This window comes from Salmo trutta, chromosome 40 (assembly GCF_901001165.1).
Source record: "Salmo trutta chromosome 40, fSalTru1.1, whole genome shotgun sequence".
NCBI lineage: Eukaryota > Metazoa > Chordata > Actinopteri > Salmoniformes > Salmonidae > Salmo > Salmo trutta.
In genome coordinates this window covers 11,401,737-11,419,369 of record NC_042996.1, presented here as the reverse complement: position 1 = coordinate 11,419,369, position 17,633 = coordinate 11,401,737, and the positions used below count along the sequence as shown (strand labels likewise).

General features: G+C 43.0%; 1 protein-coding gene across 2 annotated transcripts in view; it reads left to right on the top strand.

The window, feature by feature from the left end:
- Positions 1-17,633, top strand: part of tmcc3 (transmembrane and coiled-coil domain family 3) — a 46,504-nt gene that overhangs the window by 21,603 nt on the left and 7,268 nt on the right. The window contains exon 1 of one of the 2 annotated variants that reach the window (XM_029742242.1): positions 4,206-4,440. The exons of the other annotated variant lie outside the window; for it this stretch is intronic. Within the exon in view, the coding sequence (XP_029598102.1) occupies positions 4,369-4,440 (72 nt within the window). The 5' untranslated portion in view covers positions 4,206-4,368. Of the gene's footprint in view, positions 1-4,205; positions 4,441-17,633 lie in introns of those variants that run through there. 2 annotated transcript variants of the gene reach the window in all.

Genomic DNA, 17,633 nt, shown 5'->3' with positions numbered 1-17,633 from the left:
GAGGGGGCCAGGCTAGGGGGGGCAGGCTAGGGGCTGTTTTCAGGCTGTGTTGTGAGTGAGAAGGTTACGAAGCTGTGATGACTACACTCCTGATGGAATTGTATTGTTTCTGGCTGCAGTATTTCTGATACGCAACATGAAATAACTTATTAATGATTCACCCTCACCAAATGTATCAGCATATTCTCCCTTCTCCAATTGACTCCGTATCTAATGGATGAATTACTCCAGAGCCAGATTCTATCTGATCCCATCTTGGCACTCATGCCACCCCTCTCTATGCCACCGTGCCCTCTGCGTCAGGTGATGTTCTCTCCCTCCAAGCTGATTCATTCAGTCTTGGAACGTCTGCCTGTCACCGGCCCAGTCGTTATGGCGATTAACGGCTGTGTGACTCATTCAGTATTCTTTCTCTAGCTCTCTTTCTATTGGCCACCAGAGGAGCTGCTCTCATTCTGCCAGCCCTTCACACATCTGACTCCACAGGCACTTTGGGAGTTTAGGGTATCAATGCAGTGTGTGTGTGTGTGTGTGTGTGTGTGTGTGTGTGTGTGTGTGTGTGTGTGTGTGTGTGTGTGTGTGTGTGTGTGTGTGTGTGTGTGTGTGTGTGTGTGTGTGTGTGTGTGTGTGTGTGTGTGTGTGTGTGTGTGTGTGCACGTGTAGGCTTATGTGTTATTCACAACCGACATCCACCTGTATACAGTGTGTGCAGTTCAGTGCAATCCTTATTATCTCTCTGCCTCAAATCAATGAATGAGTTTCCATCCATATTGCCTTCTTAGCTTTTGGTTCACTGCCATTTCCACTTCCAATATGTAGGCATATATGCCTATGTGCATACTGTTGAATTTGGAAGTTTACATACACTTAGGTTGGAGTCAATAAAACTTGTTTTTCAACCACTCCACAAATTTCTTGTTAACAAACAATAGTTTTGTCAAGTCAGTTAGGACATCACTTTGTGCATGACACAAGTAATTTTTCCAACAATTGTTTACAGACAGATCATTTCACTTATAATTCACTGTATCACAATTCCAGTGGGTCAGAAGTTTACATACACTAAGTTGACTGTGCCTTTAAACAGCTTGGAAAATTCCAGAAAATTATGTCATGGCTTTAGAAGCTTCTGATAGGCTAATTGACATAATTTGAGTTAATTGGAGGTGTATCTGTGGATGTATTTCAAGGCCTACCTTCAAACGCAGTGCCTCTTTGCTTGACATCATGGGAAAATCTAAAGAACTCAGCCAAGACCTCAGAAAAAAATGTAGGCCTCCACAAGTCTGGTTCATCCTTGGGAGCAATTTCCAAACGCCTGAAGGTACCACGTTCATCTGTACAAACAATAGTACGGAAGTATAAACACCATGGGACCAAGCAGCCGTCATACAGCTCAGGAAGGAGACGCGTTCTGTCTCCTAGAGATGAACGTAAATGTGGTGCGAAAAGTGCAAATCAATCCCAAAACAACAGCAAAGGACCTTGTGAAGATGCTGGAGGAAACAGGTACAAAATGATCTATATCCACAGTAAAACGAGTCCTATATCGACATAGCCTGTAAGGCCGCTCTGCACGGAAGAAGCCACTGCTCAAAAACCACCATAAAAAAGCCAGACTACGGTTTGCAACTGCACATGGGGACAAAAATCATAATTTTTTGAGAAATGTCCTCTGGTCTGATGAAACAAAAATATAACTGTTTGGCCATAATGACCATCGTTATGTTTGGATGAAAAAGGGGGAGGCTTGCAAGCCGAAGAACCCCATCCCAACTGTGAAGCACAGGGGATGCAGCATCATGTTGTGGGGGTGCTTTGCTGCAGGAGGGACTGGTGCACTTCACAAACTAGATGGCATCACGGGAAGGGAAATTATGTGGATATATTGAAGCAACATCTCAAGACATCAGTCAGGAAGTTAAAGCTTGGTTGCAAATGGGTCTTCCAAATGGACAATGACCCCAAGCATACTTCCAAAGTTGTGGCAAAATAGCTCAAGGACAACAAAGTCAAGGTATTGGAGTGGCCATCACAAAGCCCTGACCTCAATCCTATAGAAAATGTGCGGGCAGAACTGAAAAAGCGTGTGCGAGCAAGGAGGCCTACAAACCTGACTCAGTTACACCAGCTCTGTCAGGAAGAATGGGCAAAAATTCACCCAACGTATTGTGGGAAGCTTGTGGAAGGCTACCCGAAACATTTAAGGGCAATGCTACCAAATACTAATTGAGTGTATGTAAACTTCTGACACACTGGGAATGTGATGAAAGAAATAAAAGCTGAAATAAATCATTCTCTCTACTATTATTCTGACATTTCACATTCTTAAAATAAAGTGGTGATCCTAACTGACCTAAGACAGGGAATTGTTCTAGGATTAAATGTCAGGAATTGTGAAAAACTGAGTTAAAATGTATTTGGCTAAGGTGTATGTAAACTTCCAACTTCAAATGTATGTATGTGTTTGCTTACTGATCAGGTATGTTATAGCTGGTTTACCTTGTGAAGGCGATGTGGGGCACTGACAGGTGGGAGACTGCATATGAATAAGCTGAGGAGGAAATGTCCTGTTCTGTTTATGGACAGTAAATTAACAATAACCTCCTGGGCCTGGGTCACGTGACACAGCTACTGTACTCATCTGCTTGCCAGCAGTATAGCGGGCTGCCTACTGTGTCTTTAAAAATGGATGACACAACAAGAGATTTTCTTATTGAATTATTTATGTGGACCTTTATCCTTGGAGACAATGGTGGGGTATCCACTACCTCTTCCAAAGGGTGACATGCTTAGGCCAAGGCTACCTGACTTAACTCGCTATAGAAATGCTCTATTTCTATCAGCTGTCTCACCAAGCCGATCGCCGTAGCACACATGCATGCAGTGAAGCACCTGCATGGGGCGCTGTTGAGGCTTCTGTGGAAAGGTGTGGCAGTCTTGTTATTTAATTAAGGACAATTGTGATAGGGGGCGGGGATAGGGGCGGGGCTAGGGGGTACAATATCACATTACACAAGGGATTACAATGTGAATTATGAATTACATAAAATTGTTTCAACTTATTTCTATCGTAGGTAAAGAATCCAAGCACTACATCTCTCCACAATAGTGTAAAATCTTCATAAATGTGTTCAATTATAAATCTACTGATGTCTTACCACAGTTGTACATGAATTACATGAATACAATGCCAAAAAAGAAGCAGCACCATTTCTGGGTGGTCATTACAAAAGGTAAAATTTGACTTTATGTTTTTCTTAAACTTCTTCATATAGTGGTTGGCAGGATAATATTTATGAATAATTGTCCTTCATTTTGTTAACAAGTAGGTATGTGTGTGGCAACATCCAAACTTTCCCCCCACAGATATGATCAATAAAACCGTTCCAATAAGGCATGACATAATACAACTGAAACAAGGTTCGTATTGCTCTGTTGTTGAATGGACCAAAAGAGAAACAAATCTCAAGTCAACAGGTCAACAGGGTCAACGGAAGGTAGGCTCTGAGGGTCAGGTCTTGACACGTTCTTGAATAATAAAGAAACACCTGGGGGAATGGCATCGAACACAATTGCAAAATCTTTAGGTGTTACAGGGATCTTGCAAAGTGATAAGAATTCCTTATAACTAAGTAAAAAACCCTCTGCATTTACAAGTTAGCTCACCAATAGGATATTATTTCGGAACCAATATTCTAAAACAAAGATGTGCCAGTCACAGACAGGTGCGGCACGCTGATGATATCAGTTATCCGGGAGGTCGTGAGGCAGGCCACGGTGTCCTGGACCGCGCTAAATGGACATTTCGCACTCGGTGGAAAATGACCCCAACTTCATCGTATCTAGTGCTATATTCATTCGACTTGCCATTAGTAAAATGTTAAGTCGTCCCATGGGCAGCAACATGTGTATGGGAAGACTGGCAATTTGATGCCTTCTCTCCATTTCTAGGCTACTTACTATATATTCCTATTTCTAAACTTGGATGGTTGTTCATTTCAACATAGGCAACACACTCTCACCTAACTCAACTCTGGCTACAGTTAAAAAATATATATTTCAGAAAAATGATTATGAGGTTAATTAATAGTCATAACGGGTTAATTACATGGGCAAGTCCTAATTGTGTCGGTTAAATATATCAAAGAATTTGCTCTGGAGTCGTGGGAGGAGTCTATTCGCACTCTGTCCTGCGCTTCAGACGCAGAGGACCGCGGGAGACACTGATCACCCGACAGCCGCAGTGAGTGACAGTAGTGAGTGACAGCTCTCGGACGGGGACGACGTGAGCACTGTGGACAGTTTGTAACTTTGTTTTTGTAGGGGAACGTCAAGTCCACATTCACGGACCAAAACTACGGGACTATGCCCAGTGCCGATACCGCTGTGGATAAAAGTTTTTCAGAAGTAAAGAGATATAACATCTGCGGCGAAATGGTAAATATGCCTTCCTGGTCACATCGTCGGCGGAATGACAGCGACTTGCTGTAACGTGTCTGACTGCGTCTGTAGAGCTAGCCTACATTTGTCACGTCTGATATTCGGTAGCATACTATCACTTCTCCGTGGCGGTTGTAGTGTACCATATCGGGAATATGTATCATCTATGTTGTTAGCTAGAGTAGCAACAACCAGTTCTCTCTATGCGAATTATCCCAACTAACCGTAGCTAACAAAGTATTTGGGCTATAGTTTATCCGTGACTGAGTTGAGTTCGGAACCGTTCCATCGTGCAGCGCAGTCCCAAGTGTTGGGGCGACTTGATTTGGAAATGATGTGCACCGTATCCGTTATATCATGTGAGACCTTGTAGTTAATTGCAACAGGACATGTTTAGGAATCTATTTTAGGAATAATTTCAGATAATTCCATAGTTAGACAGGCTGTTTGTAAATTGTGGTCATTTCTTTATTGCTTTAGATTTTTTTTGTATCTAGCCAACACATGTCTAACAGAATTTGTTATTTATACACTCAGTGTTTGTATCTTTTGTTTTGACAGCCAGATATAAACCAGTTAGTCAAGGATTTGTTCTGCTGGGCAGGTGTTTCATTGAAGGCAACAGCAGCTCTTTTCATAAAACTTAACTATTGCGTGCGACCTCACTGTCAAGTGCTCGTCCATGAACACAACAGCTGTTGAACACATTTACGAAGTAGGTTCTAGTCATTCGGTTCCTTTGCCCCAGAGGTTTTGTCGGGAGCAAATGTGCAGCCAGATGTTTGTGGTGGACGTGGCCCCTAAACGCTTTGCTTTATATGGTCATTCCCACTCTATGTTGCCACGGTATAGTTGTTTTGTCTCTGGTGTTTGTGTACATTCTTAACTGTAATATTGTGGGTGAGATACAGTGACGAGTTATACTTATAGAACAAACAACGCTATGCAAAACTAAATTGAGCTATTTGTCCTAGTATACGACAAACCACCCCCTCAATTAATGTATGAAAGAGTGAAAATGTAAAGAAGGATATGTAGTCAGGGGTCTAGCTGGTATTCAGCTATATATCCCTTATAGAGGGTAGGCATAGGGGAAAGGATGGAGAGTCAAGGGAAGGCTGGGGGATGGGGCACTGGCATATTCCACATATTCTATTTTACAGTGGAATCCCTTGGTCGGTAACGACCACTGGAGTGGAAAGGAGCGTTTGGGGGCTCTCGCCAGCCATCCATACGTTAATTAGCGTGGCTGGAGAGTGGCGGCTTGTCAGTGAGTCAACCGGGACGGGATGACCCTGGCTGGACCAGACTACAGAGCAGGGAGAGGAGATGCTGAGAGACAGAAAATACACTTTTCACTTCACCCTCCCTAGTACACATGCCACATATTTTCATTCCAGGATAGTTGTTTTGCGGTTTGAAGGAAAGTGGCCTAGATTTAACATCCGCATACTAGCATTTACATTATGGAAGACAAATCCATATGTTGTTGTTTTTACTGGTGATGATGACCACACACACACACACACACACACACACACACACACACACACACACACACACACACACACACACACACACACACACACACACACACACACACACACACACACACACACATGCTGTAGCCAGCAGCACTCGACAGTCAGTGTGTGTCCATTTGGCATCTGTCATATAAAAACTGTGCCCCTCTTCCTCTCCTCTCTCTGCCCGGCCACCATCACCACTCATTCATATTTAACTACACACACTGACAGAAGCTGGCACATTTCACTGCATATAAAGTGATTTCAGAGAGAGAAAGCTTTCAAACCCTTTACATCAACAGAGATGCTAGAATTGTAATCTGACAAACAGGCAGACGGACAGAGAGACAGACAAGCAGACATTGTGATTGATGGAGGGTGTTATTAAGGTTGGATGTTATTTATTCATTAGTGCCTCGCTAGTCTTTCCATCTTAAGTACTGAATACACAAAGGTCAGCTCCACCCTGTGTGTGTGTGTGTGTGTGTGTGTGTGTGTGTGTGTGTGTGTGTGTGTGTGTGTGTGTGTGTGTGTGTGTGTGTGTGTGTGTGTGTGCAGTGAGGGGAAAAAAGTATTTGATCCCCTGCTGATTTTGTACGTTTGCCCACTGACAAAGAAATGATCAGTCTATAATTTTAATGGTAGGTTTATTTGAACAGTGAGAGACAGAATAACAACCACAAAAAATCCAGAAAAACACATGTCAAAAATGTTATAAATTGATTTGCATTTTAATGAGGGAAATAAGTATTTGACCCCCTCTCAATCAGAAAGATTTCTGGCTCCCAGGTGTCTTTTATACAGGTAACGAGCTGAGATTAGGAGCACACTCTTAAAGGGAGTGCTCCTAATCTCAGTATGTTACCTGTATAAAAGACAACATCCACAGAAGCAATCAATCAATCAGATTCCAAACTCTCCACCATGGCCAAGACCAAAGAGCCCTCCAAGGATGTCAGGGACAAGATTGTAGACCTACACCAGGCTGGAATGGGCTACAAGACCATTGCCAAGCAGCTTGGTGAGAAGGTGACAACAGTTGGTGCGATTATTCGCAAATGGAAGAAACACAAAAGAACTGTCAATCTCCCTCGGCCTGGGGCTCCATGCAAGATCTTACCTCGTGGAGTTGCAATGATCATGAGAACGGTGAGGAATCAGCCCAGAACTACACGAGAGGATCTTGTCAATGATCTCAAGGCAGCTGGGACCATAGTCACCAAGAAAACAATTGGTAACACACTACGCCGTGAAGGACTGAAATCCTGCAGCGCCCACAAGGTCCCCCTGCTCAAGAAAGCACATATACATGCCCGTCTGAAGTTTGCCAATGAACATCTGAATGATTCAGAGGACAACTGGGTGAAAGTGTTGTGATCAGATGAGACCAAAATGGAGCTCTTTGGCATCAACTCAACTCGCCGTGTTTGGAGGAGGAGGAATGCTGCCTATGACCATCCCCACCGTCAAACATGGAGGTGGAAACATTATGCTTTTGGGGTGTTTTTCTGCTAAGGGGACAGGACAACTTCACCGCATCAAAGGGACGATGGACGGGGCCATGTACCGTCAAATCTTGGGTGAGAACCTCCTTCCCTCAGCCAGGGCATTGAAAATGGGTTGTGGATGGGTATTCCAGCATGACAATGACCCAAAACACACGTCCAAGGCAACAAAGGAGTGGCTCAAGAAGAAGCACATTAAGGTACTGGAGTGGCCTAGCCAGTCTCCAGACCTTAATCCCATAGAAAATCTGTGGAGGGAGCTGAAGGTTCGAGTTGCCAAATGTCAGCCTCGAAACCTTAATGACTTGGAGAAGATCTGCAAAGAGGAGTGGGACAAAATCCCTCCTGAGATGTGTGCAAACCTGGTAGCCAACTACAAGAAACGTCTGACCTCTGTGATTGCCAACAAGGGTTTTGCCACCAAGTACTAAGGCATGTTTTGCAGAGGGGTCAAATACTTATTTCCCTCATTAAAATGCAAATAAATGTATAACATTTTTGACATGTGTTTTTCTGGATTTTTTTGTTGTTATTCTGTCTCTCACTGTTCAAATAAACCTACCATTAAAATTATAGACTGATCATTTCTTTGTCAGTGGGCAAACGTACAAAATCAGCAGGGGATCAAATACTTTTTTCCCTCACTGTATAGTGCCGCATGGGTGCCTAATCTATCAGAAGTTTATGGGGAGAATATGCTGTTTCTGTCCTTTCTCCTCTGTTTAACTAGAGAAGGTTTTCCTGCCTTGCTGAGAAAGAGATGGAGACTCATAGAAAGAGCAAAGAAGGGATGGGTTGTTTTTTCCTTTCACAACTCCCTGGAAGTCTGCCCTTGGGCAGAGTAAGTTTCTTAAGGCTGTGTTTTTCCCAGCCTGCTCCGCTCATGTAAAGACTGGACTTTTACTGCCTGAGGTCTTATTCCAACGCGACACAGGAATAAAAAGAATGTACGGATGGGTTTTGTGTCTGTGGTATGTGTGTGTGTGTGAGTAAGCGAGTGTATGGGTGAGTTTGCGTGTTTGTGCATGTGTGTGTTGCTGAGCTGTTTTTGGCAGTGTAGTAACAGGCCATTAAACAGTGTGTTGTGAGTGCAATTTACTGTGGCCCCGGGGCCAGTGCATTGGAGAGAGAAGTGGCTGATGGCACATTCCAAAGGCCTTAATGGCCTCTTGGTCTTCAGAAATTAGGAAATATCAAGTTAGTCGGATTGACTACTTTGTGGTATCCTTTTCTATGGTGCCAAAAGTGAAAAAAGTAAGGATTGAGGATGTATTGGAGATAACAGACAGTCATTAGAAATAATTGAAAACTATCAGAATGCAGGGAGACCAGGCATAATCTTTATAGCAGATTTTGAGAAAGCCTTCAATGAAAGTACGGCTTGAATTTATTTATAAGTGCCTGGATTATTTCAATTTTAGAGAATCTCTTGTAAAATGTTTAAAAGCCATGTATAACACTCCTTTATGTAAAATGATAAATAATGGTTATTTCTCTGAGAATGTTGAATTGTTAAGAGGTGTAAAACAGGGTTGCCCTCTTTCACCATACCTGTGTGCTATGGCAATTGAATTGTTAATTATAAAAATCAGATCCAATGATAAAATTAAGGGGTTAAAAATGTATGGATTAGAAACAAAGGTATCAATGTATGCCGATATATTCAAGTTATTTTCTTGAGTTCACAGTCTTCAACCCTGAACAGTCTTATTGAGGACCTGGATAATGTCTCCAGTTTATCTGGATTAAAACCCAACTATGATAAATGTACTATATTACGGATTGGGTCTCTAAAATTCACAAACTTTAAATTGCTATGTGGTCTCCCAATTACATGGGTTGATGGTGCTGTTGATGTGCTTGGTGTATACATTACAGGAAAGTTTAATGATCTTGCAACTGTCAATTTTGATAGAAAACAGATAGGACCTTGAAACTTAGATAGGATCTTGAAACCATGGAAAGGGAAACACCTGTCAGTCTATGGGAAAATTACACTGATTAATTCTCTAGTGACATCACAGTTGACATATCTATTCATGGCTCTACAGACTCCCGAAGAATGCTTTTTCAAGTTATGTGAGCAAAAAATATTTTATTTAATTTAGAATGGAAAACAAGTTAAAGTTAAACGGGTATATTTATATAATGAATATGAGTTTGGATGGCTAAACTGATTAAATATCAAGGCATTAAACCTCTCTCTTAAAGATTCTATTTTACGGAAACAATATCTAAATCCAAACTGGTTTTCCAGTAAGCTGCTAAGAGAGGCACATCCAATGTTTAAAATGGGTCTCTGTGCTGTTATACAGATTAAAATTCAATTTCCGATGGATTGACAATGCAACCGTGTTTAAAGTATCTGTCACGTCCTGGCCAGTATAAGGTTAATTGGTATTGTAGTTTGGTCAGGACGTGGCAGAGGGTATTCGTTTTATGTGGTTCGGGGTGGTGTGTTTGTTGAAGGGGCATTTGATTTAAGTATTCCGGGGTTTTTGGGCACTGTTTGGTTTTCATGTATTCTATGGTTAGTCTAGTGTGTGTGTTTCTATGTTGAGTTAATTGGGGTTGGACTTCCAATTGAAGGCAGCTGTTTGGTGTTGCCTTTGATTGGAAGTCCTATATTAGTTGGGTGTGTTTGTCTTGTATTTTGTGGGAGATTGTTCTGTGTTGAGCCTTATGCTTTGCCAGACTGTTTGTTGTTGTTGTTGTTGTTGTTGTTGTTGTTGTTGTTGTTGTTGTTGTTGTTGTTGTTGTTGTTGTTGTTGTTGTTATTCGTTCGTTCTCGTGGTTTTGTTATTTTGATATTCATTTTGAAAGTAAATAAACATCAAGATGAGCATACACATACCTGCTGCGTTTTGGTCCTCCATCACCGACGACAAGCGTGACAGTATCTTTATTTTTAAATGAAGCTATACAGAGTTGGCTACAATTCTAATTTTATCATCCAGAAGAGGCAGAATATATATTACAGCAAATAATATGGCTTAACTCCAATGCACTGATGGAGGATGAACCAATTTTCTTGGAGAGAATGTTTAAGAAAGGTATCCTGTTTATGAATGGCATTGTAAACAACGATGGTAGAATTATGTCATACAACCAATTAATCCAGGTGTATGTAGATGTATGCTCAATACAAAATTATAACCAACTCATCGCAGCTCTGCCACAAAAATGGAAGAGGAAATTACTTAAAAGAGAAAGGAATGAATTATACTGAACCAAAATATAAATGCAACATGCAACAATTTCAACTATTTTACTGAGTGTGAGAGGTGTGTGTTGGTCCTGGTGGTTATGAGCGGGGCCTTGCCGGCATCTCGGGGCGGGTGGGGGCGAGGGCAACCACTGACCAGAGCGCCCACATTAGTATTGTCTTTGTATTGTTGTTGTTTTAAAGGAAAAAGTATTAGATTTAAAAAAACTGTGTGCTCTCAGACCAAATCAAAAAAAGTATCAGGGCAACAGTTCTACAATAGATGAGCCAGCCTCAAGGCAACAAGCGCTTGAGTTTTCATTTAATGTTGCAGTTGTGTCCCAGGGCATCATGCTACACAGACACTGTTTCAGTCTGGATGCATACAGTATTAATGTCTACAATGAGCCTGCCTTATCTGACCACCTCAATCAGAGAGCCCACATACCTCATACTACTGTCCAATCACCAATCACCACGTATCACTGAAATTAGCTCGGTCTTACCTCTGTGAGAGAAAGGAAGGGCGAAGGAGGGAGAGGGGTAGAGAGAGGGTGGGAGGAAGAGGGGTAGAGAGAGGGTGGGAGGGTGAGGAAAGGCCTCAATGTATTGAATTATTGGTCCCTAGTCTCTGAGACGCTTCATTGGCCATTATGGTGAGGGGTAGCCTAGCAGCTGTCATTCCCTTCTGTTGTCAGGGCAACCACAGGAGTCTCACCCCTTCCCCACCCCCCCAATCTTATACAGGCTTTGCCGTTGATATCTCTTTCTATGCTCCCCATTCTCTCCCTCTCTCCCTCTTCCCTTCTCTCCTCTCTCTCTCTGATGTCTCTGTGCATGAATGATGCTCAAAGGCATTTATTCTCTTTGGGGGTGTTGCTCTAAAGCTTCTCTCTCCCTCTCTTTATCCTGTCTCTGCGACATCAACTGTTCTGTCTCTCTCTCTCTCCCTTTACGCTGTCTCTGCATGATCAATTGTTCTGTCTCTCTCTCCCTCCCTCCCTCTCTCTTTGTCCTGTCTCTGCGACATCAACTGTTCTGTCTGTCTGTGTACCGTATTCATGGACTCGCCCTGAGTTGTGTAGTTGGTGGGTAAGCATATGGGTTATCCATGGTGTTTGGGCTAGGATCTCTGGGAATGAGGACAGAGTTATAGCCATCGACCCAAGAGAGAGAGAGATAGAGAGAGCGTGTGTGTCCTCAGGCAGAGTGGCGTGTTGGAGGAGGAAGAGATGAAGAGGGAATCTAGTCAGAGCAAACAGGGGTTTGATTTAATACACTAAAGTAGCTACTAGCTAGCAGCCCCTCTCCTCTCCTCTCCTCTCCTCTCCTCTCCTCTCCTCTCCTCTCCTCTCCTCTCCTCTCCTCTCCTCTCCTCTCATAGTCAGAAGACTTGGCTGAAGCTATACATATCTGGACCAGGTTGGCAGAATCTTTTTAGGTATTTCTCTCTATCCCTCTATCTTCCCATTTCTTTGGATCTCTGTCTGTGTGTGTGTGTGTGTGTGTGTGTGTGTGTGTGTGTGTGTGTGTGTGTGTGTGTGTGTGTGTGTGTTTTGGATTAGGGATTGAGCGTGAGCTAAGCCTACAGTGGACATACACGCACTAACAAACCAACAGAGATGCCGGGTATAGTGAGTAACACAGCCTCGGATTAACACACACATACGCACTCACTCATCAAAAGGATTTTCTGTATCGCCGAGCTGTTTTAACATATTATACCACAGGCTCAGAGCTGACTGGATCTTTTTAGTCAATCATTATGAAACCAATCTCTACCTGAAGAAGCTTATGTGATGATGCAAATTGTTGCCGGCCATAATATCGACTCAAGTAATGGCCATACAGCCCAGCTGTCACATTATAAAGCATGAAACACTCTAGTCTGCTGACTGCATGCGTGTGCGTGCACACACAGCCTATTCACACCAGTGGAGGCTGCTGAGGGGAGGACGGCTCCTAATAATGGCTGGAATGGAGTACATGGAACGGTATCAAAAACATGGTTTCCATCCATTACACTCTATTCCAGCCATTATTATGAGCTGTCCTCCCCTCAGCAGCCTCCCCTGATTTACACTCACCGGAATACAGCTGGTTCATATCAGCGAGCTACTTCCACTAGATTAGTGTGAAATCTACTGTACCTACAAACACATTCAGTGCTATTCAGTTACTGTACCATACACATACACACAGCAAAGCTCACAGATTGAGTTGACTAGATCAGTGTAGATTACGTAACACACAGGGGAGTGGTGTGTGTGTTAAAGAGAGCAAGCTAGATCAATTATCTGCCCATTGGTTCCACTGACACATTTTCACATGTGCACGCCAAGTCGGTAAACTGCTTTCCTAAGAGCTCTGACACGTGTGTGTGTGTGTGTCCTGTGCCTGCCATGTGCTGCGCAGTACGATGTGTTCTTCATCAGAACTCCAAAGATGGACGGTCTGTGTTGTGTGAGTGCGTCCATGAATCCACGTAAGTCAACCAAATCTCTTACCTTTTCATTGTTTAATGTAAATGGTCAATGATCATGGCCCTACATATCATCACAGGCCAATCATGCCATCGATATATGGTTAATATGGAATGAAATTACATGTACATATGAAGACAAACTTGAAAGGGTTAAATATGAAACAACATTGTTTGCTGAACTGATCCATTCTGATATCAAACTGATGAGGATTATAGATTGAATAACCGATCACTGGCTGAATTATTTATATTATTCTTCTCATGATTAGGATGAATAGTTACGAGCCTAAATGACTCAAGGATGATTCCTATTGACTTCTTAATAAACTGAATTGCTGAATTAGCTAATTATGTTAATAATGAATGATTGTTATGATTTGATCTTTGTGATTTTTGAATTTGATTGGATACATGTTATTCTGTTTCCTTTGTTATGCGGCACAGACTACCCAGTAAATATACCACTTTATGGTTAAAGGAATTACTTCCTCAGTCTCATCCATTCCTCTGTCACCTGACCCGTGACCACCTGTTCACCTTCACTGTCAGTCATCCTACCTGTCCAGCTACCCACACAGATTCCACTAATCTTTCAGTCGTACAGAGGCCCATTATCAGCAACCATCACTCCTGTGTTCCAATGACACGTTGCGTTAGCTAATCCAAGTTTATCATTTTAAAAGGCTAATTGATCATTAGAAAATCCTTTTGCAATTATGTTAGCACAGCTGAAACTGTTGTTCTGATTAAAGAAGCAAAAAAACTTGCCTTCTTTAGACTAGTTGAGTATCTGGAGCATCAGCATTTCTGGGTTCGATTATAGGCTCAAAATGGCCAGAAACAAAGACCTTTCTTCTGAAACTCGTTAGTTTATTCTTGTTTTGAGAAATTATGGCTATTCCATGCAAGAAATTGCCAAGAAAGACGCTGGCCTTCTAGGCAGAGCTGCAAAGAAAAAGGCATATCTCAGACTGGCCAATAAAAAGAAAAGATTATGATGGGCAAAAGAGCACAGACGCTGGACAGAGAAACTCTGCCTAGAAGGCCAGCATCCCGGAGTCGCCTCCTCACTGTTGACGTTGAGACTGATGTTTTGCGGGTGCTATTTAATGAAGCTACATTACAACAGGATTACAGTTACACTTCAACTCTTCTCCTACTCTCTTTCTAGCTATCCCTCTTCCTCTCTTTCTTTAGGCCTAAATCAATAAGATTACATGGTTACACTTCTTCAACTCTCCTACTCTATCCATCCCTCACTTCTTTCTCTTTTTATAGCCACCCCCCATCCCTCTCTCTCTTTCTCTCTCCATCTAAAAGTGTGTGTTTGTTGAGGGTGGTGGCTGCTGGGTAATCTTGGCTCTGGAAAAAAGAGATTAAATGTCAGATTACAGAAAGGAGAGGATTACATCTTTTCAGGCTTTTTTGGTGAAGAGGTCTCTTTCTTATTGGTCTATTAACTAATTACCGCTTGGTGATGTCACCAGTCAGGCCAAAACTCCATCCCACCAAAACAGGCTGAAATATCAGGCGGTCTTTTTAAACAGCTCTTGCACATCATTTTCACAGTATTATTCCAACTTCATAGTTTGGAAATAAATATAAAATAGGAAAATCTAGTTTTTGACCGCACTGGGCCCTTAAGTCTATTGATTTTTCTAGATCTCTCTCTTTTTTCACCTCCCCTCTCTCTCTCTCTCTCTCTGTTACATGACATTCTCTCCATCTCCCTCGATCTGAGTGCTGACACAGTCCTTGGCATGGCTTTGGGGACTCTACCCTCTTTACGTCTCTATACGAGTGTGTGTTAATGTACTTGGCCCTTAGCAGTGAGATATTGAGGGCTGTGCTCTACTTGCTCGGGGCCTGGTAAACCACCCTAAATGATTAATTAGACACACATACTCCTCTCCGGGATGCGTCCAAGTCGGTGCTATTGAGACCTCTGGGGCTGATGTGTTCCACTGCAGGCCCGCTAAAGGCTCATCAGACTTTATCTGTACACTTACCAAGAGAGAGAGAAACTGGAGGAGTTTGTTATCTCTAGCTTAGAAATTGGCTTTCATACTTTGATCTCTATTTCTCACCGTCTCTCTCGTTCTCTTTCATGTTCTCTCGTTTTTTTTTCATGTTTTCTTGTTCTCTTGTTTTCTTGTTTTTTTTCTTGTTTTCTTTCTGGTTCTCTTTTTTGTTTCCTTTCTCGTTCTCTCTGCTGGAGCATTGTCAAAGAAAGTCTGCTTCCCAGGAGGGATGACTCCCTGACACACGGTCACACACACACACACGTCCTAACCCTCTGTCACTTTAGTGTTTAGCCGGTTATATGGAAATACAAGTGGTCATTCTCTCCACTCATACACAGCGCAAGAGGAGAGCAGCTCAGTGTAGCATAAATACCATAAACACTCTTCCATCATATGGTACAGTCTGTGGATATCCTGTCCTGTGTTACCTGCATTCACTATGTGTGTTTAGTGTATACACTGCAGGTCAGGGCATGTAGCAGTAGCCCAGGTATGTTTAACTGCTGGAGCCCAGCCCTATATTAGCCCAGCCCAGGGGTTGACCTGATTTACTAGTAAGTGTGTGTGATTGCTCGTTGAGTGTAAAACCAAAGGTAAAGCTGCTGCAAGACCATAAATGTAATCAGAATTCCTTTGTCTTTGACATGTTCCTGAAGTCTGATAAGAGCAGGACTCTGGGCATTTTCTATGGTGCCGTGCAGGACACAGGCACAGGCACACACACACATACACATAGAGAGAGCGAGAGAGAGAGAGAGAGAGAGAGTGTTTCTCCTTGAAGTGTGTGTGTGTGTGGGGGGGGGGTTCTCCCTGAAGTGTGTGCTGGTTTGCAGACTGCAGAGCGAATCAGTTTGGTTGGGTCTGGGTTCTGGTCAAAACCGGTTCTGCTTAAATCGACTCATCAACTACAACTTCATACTAGACTGGATTATGCTATGCAGATATACGCCTGGGGGCGTGGTTACTGGGTGGGTGGCTGTGTGTGTGTGTGTGTGTGTGTTTCTTTGCGCAGTGTGTGTGTATGTTTAATGTTGCATCCGTCCCAGTTGAAATGGCACAACCTTCTGCGGAGGAGGCCCAGGGGGCCTGATAGCTCGTCTGCCCCAAGATAGGCTGCCCTCCCTGGGTAGACAGAGTCCCTGCTGCTCCCCTTTCCCCCATCGAGCCTGGAGCTCTGACTGGCTGCACTTCAAACACAATTTCACATCACACAAACTCAGACCAGCAACCAACTGAATATTTCCAGCCCTTAAATTGTTATTTAATCATACCAGGCGAGTCTGTGGCATTGCTTGACTCGGACTGAAATAGGTTCCGATACTAATTTTGGGTGCCGGTACTGTTTATATTTAGGTGCAGGAGCTCCACAGTACTTTTTCACTAATATTCTATAAGAGGAAAACGAGCTCAAGCAGTAAAACATTTTAAAGTAGCGGTACTTAGCTCCGCTGAGGTCTGGGGACCTCTTCTCATTCACAATGCTAGCCAGGCTAAGAGGCAGCACAGCAGGCAGAACCGTTCAAAACAATGACCAGACAAACAGTAGGCTAGTAGACAGTGGAGTTAGAACAGGCGTGGGTGGGACGTGGGAGCAGAGGAGAGGAAGACTAGTAGCCCAGAGGGGGATAAATACATGACAGGAATCAATGATTTATATATACACCCAACAAGAACAATTACCAGACAGACAGTCTCGGACATCAAAACATTTAAAAGTCCTATATTTCAGTTTTTTTTGGTAGCGCTGTAGCAGATGTATGGAGCAGTGTTCTGAACTGAACTGCTAAATGGTCGATATATTGTTATGCAGGTTGAGTTTGTTTGCAACACATTTATTCTGTGCTGTGCTGTGATTTGCAAGGCCACAGGTTGACAGAATCATGCAGTGAGCCTGGCCTCTCCAGCGTTTTTTTTTTAGGAGGCTGTGCTATAAATGACCAAGGATAGGCTAGTCTGTATCACGCTCAACACTGCGGAGTGTATAAACCCTGTCTGGCCCTGGAGTCCACAGACAACCCCTATACCCATAGTAGTCCATTAGCACTTCATGTAGATTGGAAAGAGTTGGGAAGTTCTGCTATACACTACAGTAAGCAATATGGTAATATCTCCACCTTGCCCTCTGATCTGCTATGTGGATTTCTCAGTGTCAGAATCAAGTATGGATACTGTAGGTGGCTGATTGGTAGGTTGTGTAAGAACCAGAGGTGTGGTACCACAACAGTGTTACTTAACTCAGAGTACCTGTGATGTCGTAGATCATAATGCTGTTGTAGAATGGCTGGCGGGGTCATGACGGGTCCACTGCGAGGTCAGTTCCTGTGAGTGACGGCTCGGGGGGATAGTTTTTAACGTCTCATCTCTTTACCAAATCCGTTTATTTGAATCCCACCAATCTCATTGTGACTTTCTCTCTCTCTCTCTCACACACACACACACACACAC